The sequence below is a fragment of the Pistacia vera genome, unplaced genomic scaffold (assembly GCF_008641045.1).
Source record: "Pistacia vera cultivar Batoury unplaced genomic scaffold, PisVer_v2 Contig277, whole genome shotgun sequence".
NCBI classification, from domain to species: domain Eukaryota; kingdom Viridiplantae; phylum Streptophyta; class Magnoliopsida; order Sapindales; family Anacardiaceae; genus Pistacia; species Pistacia vera.
The window spans coordinates 1,470,586-1,495,504 of NW_022196087.1; the positions used below are offsets into that span (position 1 = coordinate 1,470,586).

The 24,919-nt window shown below is 35.1% G+C and overlaps 3 protein-coding genes across 3 annotated transcripts; 1 reads left to right on the plus strand and 2 right to left on the minus strand.

The window, feature by feature from the left end:
* Positions 1–1,045: 1,045 nt before the first annotated feature.
* On the plus strand, positions 1,046–5,935 carry LOC116133906 (protein NDL2-like). Its single transcript, XM_031419577.1, has 12 exons — positions 1,046–1,201; positions 1,355–1,454; positions 1,707–1,804; positions 1,912–2,000; positions 3,124–3,184; positions 3,265–3,351; positions 3,626–3,703; positions 3,788–3,844; positions 4,005–4,060; positions 4,205–4,302; positions 5,251–5,288; positions 5,696–5,935. Exons 1-12 carry the CDS (start codon positions 1,142–1,144, stop codon positions 5,933–5,935), a joined length of 1,062 nt encoding a protein of 353 aa, XP_031275437.1. The 5' UTR covers positions 1,046–1,141.
* A 13,942-nt stretch (positions 5,936–19,877) lies between these two features.
* On the minus strand, positions 19,878–20,702 carry LOC116133934. The gene has a single exon (XM_031419600.1). The coding sequence runs from the start codon at positions 20,700–20,702 to the stop codon at positions 19,878–19,880; it is 825 nt and encodes a 274-aa protein (XP_031275460.1).
* A 3,176-nt stretch (positions 20,703–23,878) lies between these two features.
* On the minus strand, positions 23,879–24,709 carry LOC116133935. Its single transcript, XM_031419601.1, has one exon. The coding sequence runs from the start codon at positions 24,707–24,709 to the stop codon at positions 23,879–23,881; it is 831 nt and encodes a 276-aa protein (XP_031275461.1).
* Positions 24,710–24,919: the final 210 nt, after the last annotated feature.

Genomic DNA, 24,919 nt, shown 5'->3' on the forward strand with positions numbered 1-24,919 from the left:
ATTATTATTGTAGGGTGTTACAGGGTTCAATGAGGTTACAAATGAAAGATCGTGAGACTAATGGGATGTACATGACTCTTGCAACTTATTCTCTTTGAAAAAATCAATGTGTTTATCTCTTGAATTTTACTAATGCATAAATCAATCCCCTTGAAACGTAGATTGTAGGCTTCTTTTATACTCATCTCATTTGACAGTGGTTGAGAGTGAGTGCTACAAGATTACTTATTCGCATAATCCCCCTAACTAGGATCTGAGTCAACAATTTTTATGTTTGTGACAGACTAGATATGCTAATGACAGCTGAATTTATACTTATGACAGTAATCACCTTATGACAGAAGGCAAACGTCAACGGAACAACTCATAAGAGGATCTTGGTCGTCAAGGATTTGATGTAGTTCAAGGACATACAACACAAATCTTACCATCCGGGAATTGGGCATATCATCATTAAAATTGGTGATATAAATGATGGTTGTCTTAATATATGCTTTAGAGATGTTAAAAATGCTAAAATACAATATATATAGACTTCTATTCTAGTTTTCTTTTAAAGCATACATAAATCAGTTGCCCATTTTATTATTGATAAATCATAATAATGATTATTGATTAAAAGAAAAGTTATTTTCACATATTAAACTAATTTTAATTATACGAATATTTGGTAATATCGTTCATGAAAATATTTGCTGGAAAAAGGTCAAAAAAAAATAGAAGGAAAAAAAAATTTCAAGGCCCATTGCGCTGTGTAGCTGTAGCATCTTTCTTGAAGTATCCAGGTGGCATACAGCTGTCTGATACTTCACTGAATTCATATTAGCCCTATTGATACGGCACCGCTTTACGAAATCCAAACCTCACGGCTCACACCAAAAATGCCCTCAACTGAACTGACACTTTTATCAACCTTAACGGTCACTTACTTCGCTTAAAACAAGCAACAAGACAAAATACTCAATCCGTTGACTAAGCCCAAAACCGTCATTTCCTAGCCAGCCAAATCGAAGCTCTTGGGGGCATTTTGGTCATTCAGTTAAAACGAAAGAAAGCCACAAAACCACAGAGAGGAAGAAGAACAAGAACAAGAGCAAGAAATCTAACTGACTGAGCTTGCCTGCATCAGATCGAGTGAATCATGGCCGAGTCAAGTGACTCGGTGTCCATAGACATTGACATGGTACCTTTAGGAGGGAAGGTGAACAAGCTTAAATTAACTATCAAAGAAATTACCTTTTTTTTTTTTTTTTGCCCTTTTTACTCTTTATAGAATTGTTCACAGTTTGATTAATGTGTTTTTCATTTCTTTGTGTTTGCTTAAATGTAATTTCAAATGTGTTTGTTTGAGCAGGAATGTTTGGTTAAAACAAGTAAAGGATCAGTGTCTGTGTTTGTATGTGGTGATCAAGAGAAGCCTGCTTTGGTAACATACCCAGATGTTGCTCTCAACTGTACGTTTCATTTTTTTTTTTCTTTTCATTTAATGGTGCCAGTTAAATTCTTGATAAGGGTTTTAAAAGGTTTGATTTTGCTGTTCTTTGTTTGAAAGTTAGGGGGAAGTGGTTAAATCAGTTGAGATTGATTGAGATTTTGGTGTTGAAGGGTTCTTTGTTTTTTAGGGTTTGATGGGTTTTCGGTTGTATAATAAAATCGAAATGAATTTAATTTTGTTTTTTTTTTTTGGTTCTTTTGGGGTTTTACAGACATGTTTTGTTTCCAAGGTCTGTTCTTTTGCCCGGATGCAGCTTCTTTGTTGCTTCATAACTTCTGCATTTATCACATTGATGCCCCTGGGCATGAGGTCTGTCTTTGGGAGATAAGTGTTTGTTTGGCTATTTAATTATGGTTTTTTTTTTGGGTGATATTAATGAATTTTTTTATCACCATTTGTTTAAGAGTTCTGTGCAGTTAGGAGCTCATGAGATTTCTTCAGATGTTCCACTGCTTAGTGTAGATGACTTAGCTGAGCAAGTTGCAGAGGTGCTCGATTTTTTTGGGTATGCAACTCTTGTTCTTTTACCTGCATTTTTTGTATTATTGTCGTGGTAATTGTTCTTAAACTGAAATATTGGGGTTTCATTTTGCTAAGAGAAACCCTAGAAGACTTGGATTTTCTTTGATAGTGAAAACTCAATGGAAGAAAAACCGAGTAGCATGCATGTCTTGTTAAGACTGATGAATTAGATATGATCAGCTTATTGATATTAGTCAATGGAGAATAAATCTTGATAGCTATGTGAATGACTTTAACTTGGTTTGATTATATAGTAGAAAATTAGAAGTATTGATGGTACTTGCAATGCAAAGACTTCTGTGAGAATTTTAAAGAAACAGGCAACCAAATGGAGTAGGATAATATTTTTGAATATAGATAATAGTATGTGGAGGCAAATCAGTTAAGCCAGATGTGACATGATATAACAAGGTTGTGCTTAATCTTATCTTCATTTCGTTTCTTTGACAAAATTATTAAATGTCAGGGTCCCTGTCTATTTGAATCCAATACTTTTGAGATTCTCTTCAAAGTGTTCCTTGCCAACCAGACACATTTCCTTCATAGCAGAATAGTAGTAATCCTCCCCTCACTATGAAAGTGAGTTCTACAGAAAGATTTAACTCCCCTGGCACGTTTCGATATCTCCTTGCAGTCTTTATTTACTGTTCAAGGAGATATAGACAATGACTTTCTGGAGATAGCAAAGGGTAGGTGCAGAAAACTTTTGCAAAATGCTCTTTTTAAATTATCCTATTTAGGATTGAGTATCATGCTGGTGTGAGGATCTGTAAGGGGTCCTGGAGTCTCAAGCCAAGTGTACCCAGCCTCATCATGCCATTAGGGGGTGGGGTGTTTAGGTGTTGTTGCTTAAGGTTTCTAAATGGTTATTTGATTTCTGATTTCTATTATTTTTTAGCTTGCCTACTTAAATTAGAGAAGTCCATGCCATCTATGTTTCCTTTGCATCGTACTAGTGTAAAGATCTTGATATTTGTCCCTACCCACTGTGTTAAGCAAATTTCTCTTCCGACAGCTGACACTTGCATTATTCTTTTCCTGTTACATTACCCATACTTTTACTTAAAGCTCTATTTTTTTTTTTTTTTTTTTTTTTGGTAATTCAGACTGAAAAAGGTACTGTGCCTGGGAGTGACTGCTGGTGCTTACGTCCTTACACTCTTTGCAGTATGTTCATGAAGTTGACTATCTTTTTGTTCTGAAATTTTTCTTCAATGATGGATTTATGTATTTTTACAATTTGGCAGATGAAGTATAAAGAGCGGGTGCTTGGATTAATACTTGTCTCCCCTATTTGCAAAGCACCTTCTTGGGCAGAGTGGCTTTACAATAAGGTTCTCATCTCCACTTATTAAATCAATAGCATTTGTGATTGAGAAAATTAATGGGTCAGCACTCACCAGTTAATTATTATATCATAAAAACTGACACGCTATCTGTATAAAAATGGATATTGAGAAAGCAACTTCAGACAATTCAAGTGTTATGTGTATATGATGGGAATAAATATGCCCATTTGACCAAGAAAAAAAAATGCATCATCCATGATGGTTGCAGTTAAAAGATAAAAATTAAATTTTATTAAGGTTTGTTTGAATTCTTCTTCAGGTGTTAATGAACTTGTTGTACTTCTATGGAATGTGTGGAGTGTTGAAGGAGTGCCTTCTCCAGCGATACTTCAGTAAGGTACATTGGATCGCCTTATATAAGAGTGGTATAATGTATCTGACTGGCTATATGATCTAATAACTTAACAACTTATTCTGATAGGAATTTAGGAGTGGTGAACATGGTGAAGAATCAGACATAATTCAAGCTTGCCGACGGGTAAGATAAACCCAGTTCCTATCAGTGTAATAGTCCAATCACTGGGTCTTTTCCAATATTTATGTGTTGGCAAGGCAAACACTATATTAGTTTTTACTGTATGTTAAAACAAGACATTCAAATTGAATGGATTTTGATACTTTCTGTAATGTGTATACAGGTTTTGGATCAAGGCCAAAGTTTAAATGTCATGCGCTTTCTTCAAGCAATTAATGAGTAAGTTTTCGTTACTTCAATGCGTATAGTTTCGCCATTTCAACTCATACTTATATCTGTCCTACAGGGATGTTGTGCAAGGGATAAAAAACTGTGTATTTTGTTACAATGCTGTCATAAATTGATTTCTGAATTTAATGATAGGAGGCATGACCTTACAGACGGCTTGCAGAATCTGCAGTGCAAAATGCTTATTTTTGTGGGTGAAAGTAGTCCATTCCATGCTGAATCCGTGTTTATGAGTGCNAAACTTTGACTTGCCGCGGTTGAATTCTCTGTCTCCTCTTTCATCTGTGGTGTTGCCTGTGAAGTAACGAATCAACATAACAAGAAGGACCAGCACAGCTACTGCCAATCCAATCTTTCCCCTATAGGAAGTCAGCTTGCTCAGGCGAACTTGCAATGGAGTGTGCTGATCCAAGTCACGGCTAATAGAACTCATCATCTCTCCCCATGCCGTTTCATACCGACAGAAGTGATGATCATAGAACCATAACCATCTGTGACCTTTGTGCCAGAAAGCAACAAAGGATTCTTGCTGCCATTGATCTCAACATGGTCACTTTCACCAGTCATGCTAGATTCATCCAACTTACGCCACCCACTAAAACTTCAAAGATTGACACGGCTTGGCGCCTGCCATCTCTCACTACTTCAACTTTTATGTCACCACTCTCATCAGAAAGCTTTTCAAATTGTCTATTTTGCTTAAAGTTACTCGCGGCAGAGACAATTACAACCAAAAACACAGCAAATATAATACTTCTGCCATCATACCACCCTTCTTTCAAGCCATCTTCTTTAATTCCGAAGGCTAGAGAAAGTACTGCACAGAGTAGAAGTATGATAATGGTAGTATCTTTGAATGCTTCATAAACAAAACTAAAAAATTTTTTGCATCTGGCTTTTAATAACAGTTTTGAACAAAAGCATTCGTTCTATGCAGAAGTTGAGCCTCATTACCTTGGACACCATTCTTTTCGTGGGTTCCAAGAATTGCAGCAACTTGCTTCACTCCTCCAAGATTACTCAAAGATTCGAAGTTCCTCTCTTTCACCATGGCAGTGAGTATTTTCTGAATTTAATGATAGGAGGCATGACCTTACAGACGGCTTGCAGAATCTGCAGTGCAAAACGCTTATTGTTGTGGGTGAAATTAGTCCACTCCATGCTGAATCCGTGTTTGTGAGTGCCGCAATGGGCAAAAAAAAGCTGTGCTCTAGTCGAGGTAGAATGCTATTCACATTGTTGATTCATTTCTTGTTTCTATTTTATTTATAAAAGTAATTTGTCCATGTAAGTGCAATTCTGATCAATAATTGTTTGACTATATAAATAGGTTAAGTTTTCAATAATTTATCATTAATGCAGAGTCACTTGAAGTCACAGGCGTTGCAGAATATGAAATTAGCATGCACAAGGAAATAAATGGGTGCAGATTTTCTGAAATTAAATTTTAAAAGAAACTTTCTTTTCATGTATTTTACTTTTTCAGACATTTCTAGAAATAGGCCAGTAAGGTTGATTAAGTGGAGGAAACTGATTAAGTGGAGGAAACTCTGTATGTTACCAAAGGAAAAAAAAGAAAGAAAAGTAGGAAGTTTGTGTTGATGTTCTTGTTTGTGTTTTTGACAGGTTCAGGCATGCGGCTCATTGGTAACAGAAGAATACCCATTAGCCATGTTGATTCCAATCGAGTTCTTTCTAATGGGGTTCGGATACTATAGACAACCACACTTTGCTTCTTCATCAAGCAATGGCTCAAACCCTACTAGCCCCTCAAGCCACTCTTGCATAGCACCGGAACTTCTTTCTCCCGAAAGTCTAGGTATCAAGCTAAAACCGATCAAAACGCGCGCAGATATTGAAATTTGATGCTCTAGGTACAAGTTTTCATCACACAGAGTGATCTCATTAACTTGCCTTGTCCAATCAGAGGAAGAAGGATAGCTTATTCTTTCATTGTGTTTGTAGATGTATTAATTCTTTGTTAAAATAGTGGCGATGAATGTATTATATTAGCCTAGAGACAATATATATAGTATATATATATATCATAGTTGGAACACCATTCTTTAGAGAGGGAGGATTATTCTTTTTCTGTAACCGATGTCCAAGTTGTACACATTACCACAATACTGTAACTTTTAATTTTTCCAGTACAGCTTATTGAGTGATTGAGAGAGAACATTATTTTCTTACTCGTTGATGTTGTTATTGATAATTATATTTTTCTATATTTTAAATCAAAATTTGGCAAAACAATTTTGGTTCTATCTTCTTGTCTCCTAATGAGATTAAAGGTTGAAGAAACAATATTTATAGAATCCAGATTCTCTTTTGGAAAAGAGTTAATTAAATCTTTTAACAATTCATTATCTTGATCCAATCATTTAACATCAAAGTAATATTTTATTGGAATCACTGGACTAGTATAAATTTTTTACGAATGAGAGTGAGTACATTTGAGCAATGTTTTAATAACCAACCCGGGGTGAAGTCTGGCAGAGTCGTCGAGTCCCAGGTTGAACTGGTTTGATCGGTAGGTCAAACCGGTGTTCAAATGTTTGAAATAAAACCCATCTCACCTGTCTCCTGTTCGCTCCACCAATCCTGACAACATACAGTTGTTTTGGTCGATTGATTTTTGCCTTTTCTAGTCGATTCACTTACCGAAAATTACTCTTTTCACCACCTTTGAACTCACCATACTCCCTCTCCAAAAGTTTCAACATAATTGTCATCGAATACTCGTCAACTGTCATCCATAATTCTACGGTTTAGGGTGAATAGTTGAAAATTATAACCTGCCCGGCAAAGGCCTCAAGTCTCGGTTCAACCGGCTGGGCCGGACCGAGTATCAAAACACTGCATTTAAGTTAAAATTCTGGCCCTTCAGATAAAAATAAATCAATATAAACAAAGATAAAAATGTTAAAAAATCAATAAATCAATAAAAGAAGAAATACAAAAGTTAAAAATCAATTGGCATGGAAGCAAAATCATATTTCAAAGAACAAAAGAGCATAAATTGATTAAAAGAATCAATGAATTTTACATTCGGAAGGCCTTGTTAACAAAGAGACATTAAAGTAAAATTAAAAAAACTCCATCTCTCCTGCATGGGATTGAACGCACGCATAAGCTTGGACCCCCAATTGAAATTTTGGGTTACAGATTCTCTTCCACCTTGCCGTGCATACCTTAAACCTTTCTCTTCATGCTTCCCCGGCACTTTTTATGTCTCTCTTCTTGAAAATACTCTTTCGCTTCACATTCATGTCTTTGAATATGAGATTAAAAACATCAGTAATGAAAGATATATCTCTCTCCGTCTTAGCTTCATGATCACCATCCAAGTTTGCTCCGTCTTAGCCCTGCCATCTGCTGTAAGCTTCCACGTTATCAAAAGTCTCTTCCCTTCATCAGTAGGTAGAACGACGCACTTCATCGCTACGAATAACCTTATTATTATTGCACTGATCTTGTCCTAAAAATTTTATTTATTCTCTAGCGCTTCCTTCTTCTTCCTCGCTGTTTCAGAGTTTTTATTGATCTTCTTGCTGAGTTTACTTCCGAGTTTAATAATTGGGTCGCAAGGAAGTGGAAGGGTTTGAGTACTCGTTGAAGGAGTAGTAGTGCTATTTGAATGTCATTTTTACTATCTATACGAAGTAATAAGGTAGGAAATTCATGAAAAAATGAATACAAAGTTCCTGTCACATAACCTTGTATGGAAGTCTTTATACGTGCACAAAGTTCACTTTGTTGATATCACATATATGTCCCTGATAGCTAGACCACCGTCTACAAGTTGAAGAGGCGTAAAGGGCTCTAACGACACTAACGGCAGAGAGGTGGTAAAGGAGAGTTAGTTATGGGAATCTCCACGTGCGTGGCAGAGTATAGGGATTGATTAGAGTGGGGATATTTTAGTAACATATTTAGTATATGTAGCTAAGAATAGTCTTGGGGAAGGGTCAAGTATTTTTCTTCAAGGGTTTATCAATGGAGGCACCTAACTCTTCGAACTGCTACGAATTATCCGGTTATTGTGTTACTTTGTTGTTTTGATCTGATTTGCACTTCATTTCTTACTTAAATACAATATGGATTAACATAAGAATTGTGGATTCTCTTGTTATCTGTTATTTGTGTGTTTGTTGCTTGGAATTGGTTCATTTTACCAGGTGTTCCTATCAAATTGGTATCAACCAAAATGGAGAATAGAATGGAAGGTATGGAGAAGGAGACACTACAACATTATACACATATAGCTATGAAAATTAGCTACAGAAAGGAAAACTGTAGTAAATACATATTTACAGCTACCAAAGTCAATATTTGTAGCTAATTGAGATAATTTTAGTGATAAAATTTCCTCTCTCGAAGCTAATACTCATCGCTTGCTTTAACTTATTAACATTAGGGGTGTGGAAATTCGGTTAATCGAACCAAATGGGGTGTTTTTTGAATCGAACTTGTTTTTCAGTTCAAGCAATATGCCAAACCGAAATCGAACCAGATTACCCATAAACCAGTTTTTAACTAAATTGATAATTTGGTTCAGAAACTGGTTAACCGATTATTCAAACTTACCCAAAAAATCAAATCCAACCTGTAGAAAGCAGCTTCACCATTAAAAAAAAAAAAAAAACCCACAACCAAGAAACGAATTATAATCATTCACTTCTTTAAGTAACAAGTACTAAAAATATAAATTGATCATTAAAATATTAAACATAATATAACAAACTTCAAAATTTCGCACCCCACACACCCCAAAATCAAAACTTTCAACAAAGTTCAAACCCACCACCAAAACGAATCAAAAGATTCAAAATCAACAAAATACACAAAAATTAAAAGAATCGCATTTGTGAACTTGAAGATGCTTTTGCCTGTGATTTCTAGTAGTGTGCTGTCGTGGTTTCGTGCTAATCAAAGACTGAAAATAGCGACCAGTTCGTTATCGCCATAAAATGCAAGTCAGTGAAGGTAAAGGCGCAGTAAAACGAAAGGAAAATTAACTGATTAAGGGATTAATGTAAAAAATAAAAGTGAGGAAAACAAACCCTAGAAATTTGAAAAGGAAGGAGAGAACTGGAGAGAAGTGAAGGGAATCACCGAATTGGAGAGAATAGGGAGTGGAGTTTGTTGCGTTGACACTTTGACAGTGAGTAAAAATAAATGTTTGGAATCAAAGAGAGTGAAAACGTTGGGGAAAGAGGGAACAAAAAGGAGGAAATTTTTAAGTTTAGGGATTTGGGTATATATATATGCAATCGGTTTTGGTTAACAGTTTTAAATTAACCTTTGAACCGTTAACTGAACTAATTTTTCGGTTTATTCAATTTTGCAAACCGAAATTGAACCGGTTACTCTAGATAATCAGTTTTTCGAACCGATTTCGATCTAGTTTCTCGGTTCAAATTGGTTCAGTTTTTTTTTTTTTTTTTTTTTGCAACCATAATTAAAATCGTGGCAATAATTAGTCATTTAGCTACAATGTATTAGCTATGGTAAAACATTGTAGCTAATTAATATATTTAGTTATTAACATTTTATTTACATGGCATAGAGTATCATTATTAGCTACGAGTTTAACTATATAGCTATTATTTGTACATTGGTTATAAAATATTGAAATTTGTGGCTAATTAAGGTATCTAGTTATACAAATTCTATTTTCATGGTAGTAACAATATTGTAGTATCATTATTAACTATTAGTTTTAATATATAGCTAATATGTGTGTATTAGGCTATTAGCTCTAAATTATTTGAATTTGTAGCAAATAAAGAATATGAAAATTAATTTGTTACAATCCTTATAGTATGAAGCTATAAATATTCTAATTTATCCCGTGAGTAATTATATTTTTATAACTTATGAATTAAATAGTTATAGTCAAACATAGTATTAATCATACCACTAAGGTCAATAGTAAATGGAATCTTCAACCAATAATTAACTTAAAAGAACTCTTCAGCGACCTAGGAATGTGGGTTTTTGTAAAATAAAATTGTATTTTAAAGGATCTATGAGGTTTTTGTGTTTTCTATGATGATTTAAAACTAACACTTTATGAAATATATGTGATTTTAGGTATGAGATATGAGATATTATAAAAATTGGTTATGTTACATATTTGTATATATGGACTTCTATGTATGTTTTAAATGATGATGATGATGATAGAGTTAATAAACTATTTAAATTATTTATACGTTGATAAAAAAATTGTTTGGTTGTATGGAAGATCGATTTTATATAAAACTTGGTGCATATATCAAAATAACCAAAACCACCATTAATATATTTATCAAAACCTGCCTCACTTCACAAAGTATTAATATGTAAAGCAAATTAATTGAATTGTATAACCATAAAACTTTATAAGACTGAAAGCATATTTTGTAAAATAAAGGAATTGAACTCAAGTTGAACAATCATTTAAAATATAAAAACTGCATCAAAAATCTCAAAGCTTTCAAACAAACATCATATGAAAGATTAAAAAAATGTAACAAACAATCTAATAATCTATATGAGCAAATCTTCATCATCAATGTCTTAGAATCTCTCCTTTCATCAATACTATGACCATCATCAACAATTGCACTACTAGAAGCACATATCTCATTTCTCTTCCAATTGATTATGTCACCATCATCTTCAAACATATTTGTAATTTGAGGATCCATTTCAGAGTTGTCTTGTTGGAAAGCTTTTTCATCAATTGATGATTTTTCACCACATGATAGGTCATAAAAGCTATCCGAATGACCTTTTAAAACAACAAGCCAATTAGGATTGGAACCATCGTTAACATAGAATACTTGTTGTGCTTGAGATGCAAGCACAAATGGTTCATCCGTATATAATTTTCAAGTTCTATTAAAATTAACAAAACCATACTTATCATTCTTCACACCTCTTCCAATCCCATGAACATCCCACCAATCACATTTAAATAACACAATCCGTTTTTCATTCAAATATTGAAGTTCAATTATTTCATTAAGAACTCCATAATAATCTATATTTTTATCCTCCACCATTCCTTTTACCAAAACACCACTATTTTGTTTTACCCTTTTTCCTTCAAGTTGCTTAGTGTGAAGCCTAAAACCATTTATGATATAGCCTGAAAACCTTTGTATACCATAAAAAGGACCCCAAGGCAAAGATAATAGATCTTCATTTACACAAATACTCCCTTCTTTATACGATTGTACAACCTATTAAAAAGAAGACAAGGAGAAAGAGTAAGAATTAAATGTCAAAATGTATAAAAATAAAATTTCACGAAGGAAAACCTTACTTGATGATGAAACCATTCATGAAAATCCTCTTGATATATGTCTTGCTCCTCATGTTCACTGCAAACGATTTGAAAAAATAGTATTTTATATATATATATATAAACTAAGCACCAAATAAAAAAATGAACAAGGAAACTATCATACCATAAAAAAGGTTGTACTTCTTCACAATTTTTCAACACAAAAATGGGCTTGTTTTTACGGGTGAGCGGTTCCTGGTACCTTGCATTTTTTGGGGAATCGGAACCAAAATCAGAACCAAAACGTGCAGATTCTTAGAAAAAAGAATTCTTTGATTCCTGGAACCAGAACCTGAAAGCACAGGTTCCTTACCTGAGTACCTTGTAAAAAATCAGTTACCCCCCTATTGGTTTAAAAATGACAAACTCAACTTAAAATTTTACAAATACACCCCTGAGAAATTAAGAAAACCTTAAAATTATAATTATATATATTTTACAAAGTATTGTTATGGAATTAATTTTGGGAATTAAATTTTAATAAACTTTATTGTCCAAAAATAAAAATATTATATAATATTATAATTACTAGAGTGAAAATAAAGTTAAATTAACATTAACTGTGAATTTGTAACAAAAGAATAAAATTAAATATTAATATTAATATGATTTATGAATCTTTAATTAAACAATTAGTATGACTCTGACTTTAAGTTTGTTTAATGATTTCTTAATATATCGTGACTCATGAGGCATGAGTTGTCATATTGTAATGTAATAATCATTTAATTAAGTAATGTAATAATTTAGTAAATTACTAATGTTTATAATGTAATGTTATAATTAATTAAGTAATCATACTATAAATCTATAATATAACGTTATAATTAATTAAATTTCTAATTATTTAATTAAATATTGTACTAATGTTTATAATGTAATGTTATAATTAATTAAGTAATCATACTATAAATCTATAATATAACGTTATAATTAATTAAATTTATGATCATTTAATTAAGTAATATACTAATATAGTAAATTACTAATGTTTATAATTTAATGTTATAATTAATTAGCTAATTATTTAACTATAATATAATGTTATAATTAATTAAGTAATCATACTATAAATCTATAATATAATGTTGTAATTAATTAAATTTTTAATCATTTAATTAGGTAATATATTAATGGAGTAAATTATTAATATTTATAATGTAATATTATAATTAATTAAATTTATAATCATTTAATTAAATAATCTACTAATGTAGTAAATTACTAATGTTTATAATGTAATGTTATAATTTATTAATAATTAGGTAACCATTTAACTAGTCATGTACTAATGTTTATCAATTTATCATATATAATTAATTAATTACTAATTCATTATAGATATACTTAGAACTTGATAATTGAAGTAAATAACTAACTATTATTCAATGAAATATATTATTTTATTCAAAAATAATTCTTTTAATAACATTAAAACACTTTTAATTGGATCCTAATTCCAATTATAATTTATACACTTAATTAATCAAAACTTTAACATTATAATATATTAGGGTCCGTTTGTTTTGTTATTTGCAACCCTATTTCTTATCCTATTTTCAAAGTATGTGTTTGTTTTATTATTCAGAAAACACTATCTTCAAAATTTGATTATGACAAATGTGACCGTCGTCTATCTATTTTGCAGTCTTCTTTTCTTTCTTCACTTTTTTTTCTGTCTTGACTCCTTCACCACCGTCACAACCATCTTCCTCTCAATTCCCAAATCCCCATCCAAACGATCTTCCCTTGAATCAGAAAAAAAAAACCCATCCTCTTAATTCCCAAATCTATCTCCAAATGATCTTCCATCTGAATCAGAAAAAAAAAAAAAAAAACCCCAAGATCTTGCAGCTCTCCTTCCCCAAGATCTCTGTCCCAAAAGCAGTCATATAACAAAAATCTTCCCCAACCACTGCACATTGTCTATATTCCACCACCACTCATCACCGAGAATCTCTCCCAACGATCTGCCACCTGAATCAAAAAAAAAAAACCTAAGGTCCACCACCATCATCGCACGATCTTCAACTTCCAACGTCACACGATCTTCAAGATCCACCACCACTGTCGCACGAACTTGAAGATCCACAACCTTCAGCATCCACCATCACACGACCTTCAGCATCCACCATCGCACGACCTTCAACATCCACCACCACCGTCGCACAACCTTCAGCATCCACCACCACCGTCGCAGGATCTTCAAGATCGATCACCACCGTCGCACGATCTTGAAGCTCCACTGTCACACGATCTTCAAGATCCACCGTCGTCCAATCTTCAAGGTCCACCGTGGCAAGGTCTTCAACAACCACCACCATTGTCGGGTCAACTCATTGGGACAGGCCGTAAGATTGGACATCTGTTGGAGCTCGCTTCTTTGCAGCTTCCATCCCATCTGTCTCGCTCCATTGTTGCTCCTGCCATCTCTTCCCAATTATGGAATTCTCGGCTGGGTCATGCCTCTATACCTCGTGTTCATCTTTTGGCCTCCCAAGGTCACCTAGGTTCTATAGGTTTTGAGTCTCTTGATTGTGTTTCCTATTAACTTGGCAAACACTCATTTATCTTTTAATATAAGTGACTCTTTTTCGACTGCACCTTTTGATTTGATTCACTTTGATATTTAGGGTCCTGCACCCACTCCTACTGAGGGGGGATCTCGTTATTTTGTTATCTTTGTTGATGACTATTCTCGTTATACATGGCTATACTTGTTACAACATCGATCTGAGCTTGTTCGTGTTTACCAAACTTTTCAGTACAAACTCAATTTTCTCGTACCAGTAAAGTTTTTCGTTCAGATAATGTCATGGAATACAATGACAAAACTCTCCTTGAGTTCCTGAATCAACAAGGCACATGGTCACATCGTTCTTGTCCCTATACCTCTCAATAAAATGGTCGTGCCAAACGAAAACATCGTCATATCCTTGATACTTTAAGAGCTCTTTTCCTTTTTGCTTCTTTACCTGAAAAGTTTTAGGGTGAAGCTACTCTTACTGATGTGTACACAATCAATCGAGTACCCTCACCTATACTTCACAACAAATCTCCTTATGAGCTTTTCTATGGTATGGTTCCTAACTATTCCTTACTTCGTGTCTTTGGTTGTGCCTGTTTTGTTACTCTTCCTCCTCATGAATGGACCAAACTTGAACCTCGTTCTCGGTTATGGCTTAACTTAAAAAGGTTATCATTGTTATGATCCTATCTCCAAACGTCTTCGAGTCTCTCGTCATGTGGAGTTTTGGGAACACAAACCATTTACTAGCATATCCACATTCTCCCCTTCCTCCTCTAACCACTCACTCATATTCACTGATCCCTCTTTTGCTCTATTTTCTTACTCTTCTATAGAGATTCTGAGCTCCTCAAACAGTTCCTCCACTGCTGCACCCAATCCAGTTGATGCGTTTGATGGACCACTTGCCACACCACCCATTCCTCAGTCTTCTCCACTCCTTGAACCTCGTCGTTCCAGTCGGGTAAGTGTTCCTCCTACTCATCTTCATGATTATCACCGTTTCTCTATCTTTGCCACCCTCCACGAACCTCACAATTATCGTGAGGCTCGTACTAACCCTCTTTGGTAGCAAGCTATGTCTGATGAATTGAATGCTCTTGTCAAAACACATACTTAGGATCTGGTGGACTTGCCTCATGGTAAAGCTGCAGTGGGATGCAAGTGGATTTATAAAACCAAGACTCAAGCAGATGGATCAGTTGAACGCTACAAGGCTCGACTTGTTGCTAAGGGTTCACCCAGGAGTATGGGATTGACTATGAGGAGACTTTTGCTCCTGTTGCTAGACTTACCTCTGTCAGATCTTTACTTGCAGTTGCTACTGTCCGGCGTTGGGAACTTTTTCAAATGAATGTTAAAAACGCCTTCCTTAATGGTGATCTTACTAAAGAAGTTTACATGCAACCTCCACCTAGCTATGAGCATCCTCCACATAAACCTTGGAAGCCAGTGGTTTGAGAAATTTCAGTCAGTGGTTTCTCAACAAGGCTTTCTTTCTAGCCCATATGATGTTGCACTCTTTCTTCGCATTATTGGGGTAGGTACTATCCTTCTTCTTCTTCTCAATGTAGATGATATGATTATTACTGGTGATGAAATTGCTGGTATTCGAGATCTTCAAACTTTTCTTAGTCAGAATTTTGAGATGAAGGATTTGGGACATCTTAACTACTTCCTTGGCCTTGAAGTTACTTCAAATCAGGAACAAATCAGGATGGTTATTATCTCACTTAAGAAAAATATGCCTCTGATTTACTTTCCAAAGCTGGGTTGACAGACAGCAAGATAGCCACTAGTCCACTTAAGTATAATACTAATCTTTTGGCCACTGACGGTTCTCCACTTGCAGATGCAACTCTTTATCGACAGTTAGTTGGCAATCTCACTTATCTTACTATCACTAGGCCTGACATTTCATATGTTGTTCATCTGGTCAGTCAGTTTATGAGTGCACCTCAATTTACCCATTTTGCTGCGGTTCTTCAAATTCTACGCTACATCAAGGGTACTCTATTTCATGGTCTGCACTTCTCATCCCACTCCTCTCTGGAGCTACAGGCCTATTCTGATCTGGTGATCCTACTGATCGTCGCTCCACCACTGGTTATTGTTTCTTACTTGGTACTTCTTTGATTTCATGGCGTAGTAAGAAACAGTCTGTTGTTGCCCATTCTAGCACTGAGGCTGAGTATCACGCTCTTGCTGATACGACATCTAAACTTTTGTGGTTATGCTAGCTTCTGAAAGATATGGGTGTTCCTCAATCAATAAGTTCTCCTCTTCACTGTGATAATCGTAGTGCCATCCAGATTATGCATAATGATGTGTTTCATGAATGTACTAAACATATTGAGAGTGATTGTCACTTCATCTGCCACCATCTTCAGTAGGGTGTCCTCCAGTTACATTCAGTTTCTTCTGAAGATAATCTTGCTGATATTGTTATGAAATCCGATCCACCTGATCGACTTGGTGATCTTGTTTCCAAACTCCAGTTGATTTCGCCACCAAGGGTTTGAGGGGGGATGTTAGCATATATATTAGTATCTTATAATATCCCTAAAATATATGATTTTTCCTGTAATTATGTTAGGTTAGAATCTTTCCATATAGTGTATTTCCTTATTAACTTTGGCCTTCTCCAGTATATATAGAGGCCTCATTTGCATAGTTTAAAATACACAGAAATATACAATCATATGATTCCTCAAAACTCTCTTAAATTCAATATTTGTGACTCTGACAGTTCAGGCATTTAACTCGTTGGTAACAAAAGAATACGTAAACCACCACAAGGTGGCTTATGATAAAAGGGCAAAGGGTGATCTAATATGGTCTCCTCAGTTCGAGCCTCCTTGATGGTAAAAAAGCAAGAGAACGATCTAACATAGTCTCCCGAGTTCGAGTCTCTACTTATTGGAGCTCTTACTCAGCTGGTAGTTTCATGATATCACAGTGAACAACCTCAGTCTTCAACCATGCAATCTTCTAGTTTTTCACAACACAACCCCACTTTTGGACTTAGCCACAGCTAACTTGTACATCCAGCTTCTAGTCAGTTTATGAATTCAGCACAAAGTCAATTTGTGAATGCTGTACCAAGTCAGTTTGTAAATCCAGCACCACAACTTACCTTTTTTTCTCCTCAATTTGTCGGAAATAGAGGAAGAGGACGAGGAGCTAGAAGAGGCAGGCTTATTTGCCAAGTCTGCGGTAAAACAAGGCATTTAGCTCTAAATTGTTATCATAGATTCGATACAAGCTTTACCGGAGGAAACAACTCCATGATGCAATCTAATTTTGCTCCTAGTTACTCCACCAGACCACCAGTTGGTTTTCCAGGATTGTTGCATTCCTCTCCAAATTCCCACCAACCTCCTTACAATCCTGCATTAATGACTTCACCAGTTGGATTTCACTCAGGTCCAATGTCTACCTCAATTGGTTATTTTAGAGCACCATTTCACAATAACCCTGGAAGCCAGAACTCTACTCAAGTCAATCAAGTCAGTCCTCTAGCGGGATCTAATTCAGCAGTCTCGAGACAGCCTCAAATGATTCATGATCCTAGCACATCATGAAACGCTCATAATCAGGTGATTTTGTCACAAAATCAGCCATCACATTATGCTAATCCCACTGCCAATTATGTTGTAGTACCCTCCACAGTCCAGGATGCCTCCTGGTATATGGATTCAAGCGCCACAGGTCATATGATAGCAAATCTCTCTTAGCTCACTGGCAACTCCACTTACTCAGGCAGCGAGCAGCTTCAGGTTGGGAATGGTGAGCTTCTAATTATATCTCACACTGGCTATACCTCTTTACCATGTCATTCTAGGTCTCTTTATCTTAAAAATGTCTTATGTGTTCCCCATATTACCAAAATTGACTTTGTTGTAACAGCTTCAGTATTAGGCATTAGTTTCAGTTTGGCTGAAATAGCATCAGTATCAGAATTCACCAAAGTGACTCTTAATATTTCTCAATCGTCAGCTCAGCTTACGAGAGGATGTTAGGAAAAGAGTCAAGAGTAAGAGTCAGAGCTGTCCAGCTTAAGGGAGGAAATTAGTAAAGAATTAGAGTGAGTTGAGTTAGTCAATCTGCCGTTTACTTTCAGTTTGTTTTAACAGTTAGTTACTGTTATATCAGCACTATAAAGGTGCCATTTACTGTACCATTTTGTTTTAAGCAAATCGATAAAGAATTCTTGCTTCTTCTTTTACGTTTTCTCTCAGTTCCAGAGCTTAACAGCTCACAATTGTGCGTATAATTGATTTAATATCAACAGAATATACGAGTATCAAAAATTTGCAATCTAATTGTAGAGGATGTTGAGAAGAGAGACTCTAGTTTTGATCAAACGCCTGCTCAAGGACTCGAGTCCGTCTTCAAGATGTTGAACGTTTGACTCCATTTCTTTAAGCTGGTTCTGGATGTTTTGAGATTTGCTTGTCTTGTGACCGATGAGGATAGATAATTTAGCATCCATCTCTTCAAACCCATTTGTGTTTGTTTCCTCAGATGCTACCTTTTTTGGGTGCATTAGCTTGGAAAATACTGACCAGCTGCTTAGCTTCCTTGGCCCTGAGATAAGGGACAACAAAGATTTAATCACATTGAATGTGATTGCTTCAACCTCTTTTAAAATGCTAGTTGTGGCGTGTTCCTCGTTGATTGGGTTTTTTATGACTTTCAAATTCTTCAAGGCCTTTTGGATTGTCTTTTTCACTGTCTTCCTGGAGGTCAGGTATTTCTTAACCGCACTTGTAAGTTCAATATCATCGCCCCTCCTTCTGCGGAAAATTTATTGAAGTTCCTGTACAGCCTCTTTGGTTTGTAACAAGGAATCCTTAGCAATGCCACAGATATCCAAGAGTCTTAGAGATCCATTCAACAACTCATCAACCAAATCCTTTTGCTGAATGTGGGACAGCTGTAGCAACTTATGAGATAAGGAAGACGAGAGGAATCTCTTCTCTTATTTAATTAGGAATGTGATCTAAACATTATATCAGCTACATTTATGCAATGTCTCCCACCTGCTACCCAACTCTTTTTCTTTAGCTTCAAAATCATACTTAGTATCTTCACGTTGCTAACAATTCATAAATTTTTTTTTCTTTCTGATTCAGAGGCTGTGAATTGCGTTGACTCTGTCTCCTCTGCAGCAGTACATGGGATAGCAATCCAGTTTGGCTTGCCTTCCTATATAAAACATGATAATTGTATATTTATCGGTTCATGTAATCAGGAGACAAAGTCTGTAAACATAACCAATTGATACTAGAACTACTATAATTTTCAGCATACGAGGGCGGTTGACATCAGAATTGCAAATATTTAATAAAAAATTTGAGGTCCTATGCTGATTAATTGCTTTCCTTGATGTTAGAAATATTAGTTATTACATATTGCATAGTGCACTGTAACACCACGACAGCCAGCTCATTTTTCGTTGCTTAAAACGTGTAAGAATTGAATCTACCATTTGAATTTCATTAATTGATGGTTTTCAATATATTTGGAGACAATTGGAATCTTGACAGCTCTAATATATACTTAAAATTGACATAAACTAATGATCCAGTCTCATTATTGATTTATTTCAAAACTAAGGCTTTCATGGGGTAAATTTTGTGAAGCATTTGAAGATTAACTGAACTTATTCACCCAAGTTACTTTTTTTTTTTTCCATTTTACTTCTGAAATAGAAGAAATATCCAGAGTTGCTTATGATAGAATGTTAGTTTCGTCTCCAAGCAAGTAGAAAATCAAGTATAATCTACAAAATATTTTAGTTGCAAAAGAATACGCTCTCAGATAAGAGGGAAGATTGAGATATCAGAGAAAAAATTTATCTGATTGATTTAGTATCAATAGGAATATACAAGTGTATTTGATTGATGTACAAGTATAGAGTATCAAAATTTTGTAATCTAATTGTTGAGGATGTTGAGAAGAGAGACTCTAGTTTTGATCAGACGCCTGCTCAAGGACTCAAGGCCATCTTCAAAATCTTGAATGCTTGACTCCAATTCCTTAAGCTGGTTTTGAATGTTATCGGATTTGCTCGTCTTGTGAGCGATGATGGTAGACAATTCAGCATCCAAATTTTCAAACTCATTAATTTCTGTTTCTTCACCTGCTACCTTTTTTGAGTGGATTAGCTTGGAAACTACTGACCAGCTGCTTAGCTTTGATGGAACCTTTGGCCCTGAGATAAGGGACAACAAGGATTCGATCACATTGAAAGTGACTGCTTCAACCTCTCTTAATATGCAAATTGTGGCGTTTGACTCATCTTTCTCACAGATTGGAGAGATTCTTTGGTTTTTCATGGCTTTCAAATTCTTCAAGGCCTTTTGGATGGTCATTTTTACTGTCTTCCTGGAGGTCAAGTATTTCTTAACCTTACTTGTAAGCTCAATATCATCACATCTTCTTCTGCGGAAAATTGATTGAAGGCCTTGCACAGCTTCTTTGGTTTGTACCAAGGAATCCTTAGCAATGCCACAGATATCCAAGAGTCTAAGAGATCCAGTCAACAACTCGTCTTGGGCTAAAGCTTGTTGAATCGAAGCTAACTGAAGCAACTTATCAACACAATCATGCAAATCTTGAAGGCCATTTATCCCATGGCTTATTGATGATGTAGAAGTAGCTTGAGAAGCCCTTAATCTGCTCAGATGCTGATCAACTCTGAAGTAATTGGGTGTGGTCGGAAGGAAAACTGTTAGAGCGAGTTGGTAAGAAGGAGCCATTTTTTCTTCCTTTGGAATTGAAAATGCCTAGAAATTGATTGTTCAGTTCAATCTGCCTTCATTTTGTGACTATATGTCTATATATATATAATGAATAAGAGAGACAAGAGGAATCTCTTCTGCTTATTCAATTAGGTACATGATTTCAGATTTGGATCGAACATTATATTAGCTGCATTTATACAATGTCTCCCACCAGAGCTTCAAAATCACACTAATATCTTCTCATGAGAAAAAATATTACTTTTCTTTCTCAATGATCCGCAAACTATGTGACCCGTCTCCTGAACAACTAGTTTCCTGTAGGAAACATGATGGTTGTGCACTCGTGCATATATATTTAATATATAAATTTGTGTAATCAGGTATTAACAATATGCAGTACAAGCAGGAAATGAAAGTTAGAATATGCCTTGTGTGAGAAAGTCTAGAATAGAGAGAATTTAACCCAGGTACTTTGCATACTCATATTCCCCCTAAAACTAAACCATGTATCTTCCAGCACTCTGTGCACTTTCCAGGACTTTATTGATCAGCTGATAGTCAACATTCCCCCTCAAATCAAACTGTACTTTAACTCTGCACATCTGATGTTAAACTGCGTTGTATTCTGCACTGGACTGCATTTTAACACTGCACATCTTATGCTGGACTACATTTTAACTCTGCATATCTAATGCTACATTTCAGACTGAACTAACACATCTTCAACTATTCAGTACAAGAATCAACCATTCAGGACATCAATGGAACGAGTTTTGCAGGCTGATGTTACCTGCAGTCTGCATGTAAATTTCAGCACAATGTTACCTGCAGCCGCATGTAAATTTCAGCACAATTTACTTAGTAAGCAGACTTTCAATTATTCAGTATACCAACTACACCATCAACAAAGCCACAGTAGCTAAGTATTTTTTCCTGAAGACTTGAACCACAGTCAGCACCAACAAAGACACAATTGAACCACAGTCAACCACACAAAGAAACACATTCCTGCTTATACAGAAAGTTCGTTGTACCATTGCACCAGTACTGCATCTTCCAGCACTCTGTGCACTTTCCAAGACTTTATTGATCAGCGCATAGTCACACACTTGCAGGGATGATGATATCATGAGAATAGATTTAGACCTCCAGTTTGCAGTAATTCAATTAATTTGAGAAATCAATAAGAATTTCTCAGAGAATGGAAAAAAAAAAAATATATATGTAATATATATAATATATATATATTGCAGGGATCTGTGTAGCTAGCACTGCTAAAGATGCATTGTTGCAAAAAAAGGAATCAACACAAGAACTTCTGTCCATCATGTGCTGAAGATGTGGAAGTGACAATGGATTCACAAGTGAGGCTAGGAAGTACCTGGCCTCAAGGAAGGCGGCGAAAAAGGCAATGCAAAAGGCCTTGGGAGATCTGAAGGTCATGAAGAATAGAAATGCTTTCTCTAACAAGACAATGAGAGCATTCTAAAGAAGGAACACAAAAGATGGCTTGTGTAGAGAGAGAAACACAAGCAAATGAATTTGTGAAGGTGGATGCTTCATTGCAGTTTCTCATTGGTAAAAACACAAGACATGCAAATCTGATAACATGAAGCAAGTCGCAGATTTGCAGAACAGCTAAAGAACCTGGAGTTGTGCATTCAAGATTTTGAAGATGGACTTGAATGCTTGTATAGAAGTTTGATCAAAATTAGAGTCGCTTTTCTCAATACATTCTCAACCGCTAGCTAGCTAGCATACAAATTAAAAAAATATGTCATATACTGGTTGTACTCTCAATACATCCAATTCTGATAAGACATTGATTCAAATGAAAGAAAATTCAAATTGTATGCTGAAATATATCACATGTGTGCTTTAAGTTACAATGAATATGCTGGCTGTCTTACTGATATGATGCTCATTTCCATACTTATACATCCTCTGCCATATAGGCTAATATGCAGAGACATGGCAATACCAAATATATATGTCCATGTTACACGTTATCTATAATTTTCTTAAGAATTGAAAATAGTCAGAATTATCACTGTTAGTTTTTAAACCTGTAGAATGCCAGCGTCATATATAAGGATAAGGAAAAGATAATTTCAAAAGCTTTGGTTATTTTACCAAACTAAAGTAATTCATATTAAGTAAAGGAGTGGGCATATTTATATATATGGCAATTTCCATGAACCTTTTTGAGCTATGACTGAATGAGGTGGTGAATGTGGATTCGCTCTTTACCTAATTATTTGTAAAAAGTATCTGGCAGGCTAGCAGCTAGCTTAGATACGTGGTAGACCAACATTCATGATTCATCAAAAGAGGCAAACCAATTCCAAGTCCAAGTGCAAGGCACCAAAACCTAATTATTTAATTCACGCATTCTCTAAGATGAACACATGCCATGGATATTCTTCAAGGATATCCTACTTTCATATATATCTCTTTCTACACAATTTTCTTCAAATTCATTTCAAAATAAATTAAGATTTCATGTAATAATTAATAGAGTACACGATAACTAGCACCCCAAATACTACAAACTCCATATACATAACAATTGTTACTTATAATAGGGATTATATTAATGAATAAAGACAACAAGTTAACATTAACTCCGAGCTTATACATGTAAGATATGATAAAAATAAATAAATAAAACCTATGAATTACTTCAACTTTGTTTCTACCATATATTGGGTAAAAACCAACGCATTTGAAAATCTGGTAAATTCTTGAAACTTGGGAAAGCACGTAATATTTTTTTATCTTTAAAATAAAAAATACCCGATTCGCGAGAGGGATGTGGTTCACAAAATAGAAGATTTCCTCCCAGATCATAATCTTCCTCGTAAACATGACCATTCTCATCCAAAAAGAAAATGCAATTCCCTTCCAAGTAGTTGAGATTTCTATCTAGAATGTATGAACTCTGTTGTGACACAAATAATATTGATCATCCAAGCTATTTAACCCAGTTGTATCGATGGATGGATAGTAGGATAACCAATCTTCAACACATAAAATCCGAGTTGAGTCATAATTAAATAGACATCTAGTATCATAATGATCATAGTAGTCTATTTGAGTAGCTGTATGTTCAAGCATCTTTTGAACAAGTAAAATTTCACCTTTGGACTCCACCAAATATGACTCGAGCCCTCCACAAACCGCTGTCGATCCTAATTCAAATTCAATTTCATTATATTGTTGGATATCAGGACAAGGGACTGATATATTTTGAGAATAACATCCTCATCCCCTACCCTAATGGATGTGTTCAAGAAAGGTAATTCTGTGTGGATCAAAGCATGCAATATTCCATTAGAATATAGGATGTCTCGTAAATAAGTATCATAATCCCAGATAGTCCAACTCTTGTCTTTTGGCCTGCAAATTGCCAACTTATCATATGGAAACATGATTCCTGCAACTATAACATTCGTAGAATCTGTCGACGATAATTCAAATTTAACAAAAAATTGATCAATATCTCGTGAAACTTTCAATTCAGATTGGTGAGTTAGGTAAGTTTGAAAAGATGGAATTGTCGTGAGAGGAGGTAGCTGAATATGTATACCTGAGATTGGATTGAAGAGAAAACTTCGGGGATTGCGTTGAGGGCCATTAGCAATTATAAGCCAACCTTTGGAAGATCCAAAACACCAATTGACTCTTCCTAATTTCTTGGGGAGGTTGAATTTATAAAGAAAGCCTCCAGACAAATCAAAGAATCTCACACAGTTGGTTTCCCTTTCATAAGGTAACATCATCCATGGGAAGATGACAATGTTTTGGACATTGTTTTGCAATGCACATCTCCCTGACATGCAAGTCCTACTCATACTAAGAGCATCACGTAAACTTAATTTGCAGATAATTTCGCCTAATATATCTTCTGAAAGTGACTCCCAAATCCTCTTTTCATCCTCATCATCCCTATGGTCTTTCTCCTCTTTCTTTTCGAATTTGCCCTGTAACAGAGTTAACATCTTCTTCAAAAGGTTTGCCATGGAATTGAATGGGAAATGTCAAGAAATTTGATGCAGGGAGGGAATTATGGTTTCTTATGTCAAAGAAGTATACTAGTATTTATATAATAAGTTTGTGATATGCTTTTACTAGTAGGAATAGAAATTTGATTAAGAGTTAAATTTATTAATTTCCAATACCAATAGGATACTGATTCTACTGATAGAGTAGGAGTAGGAATTTAAATAAGA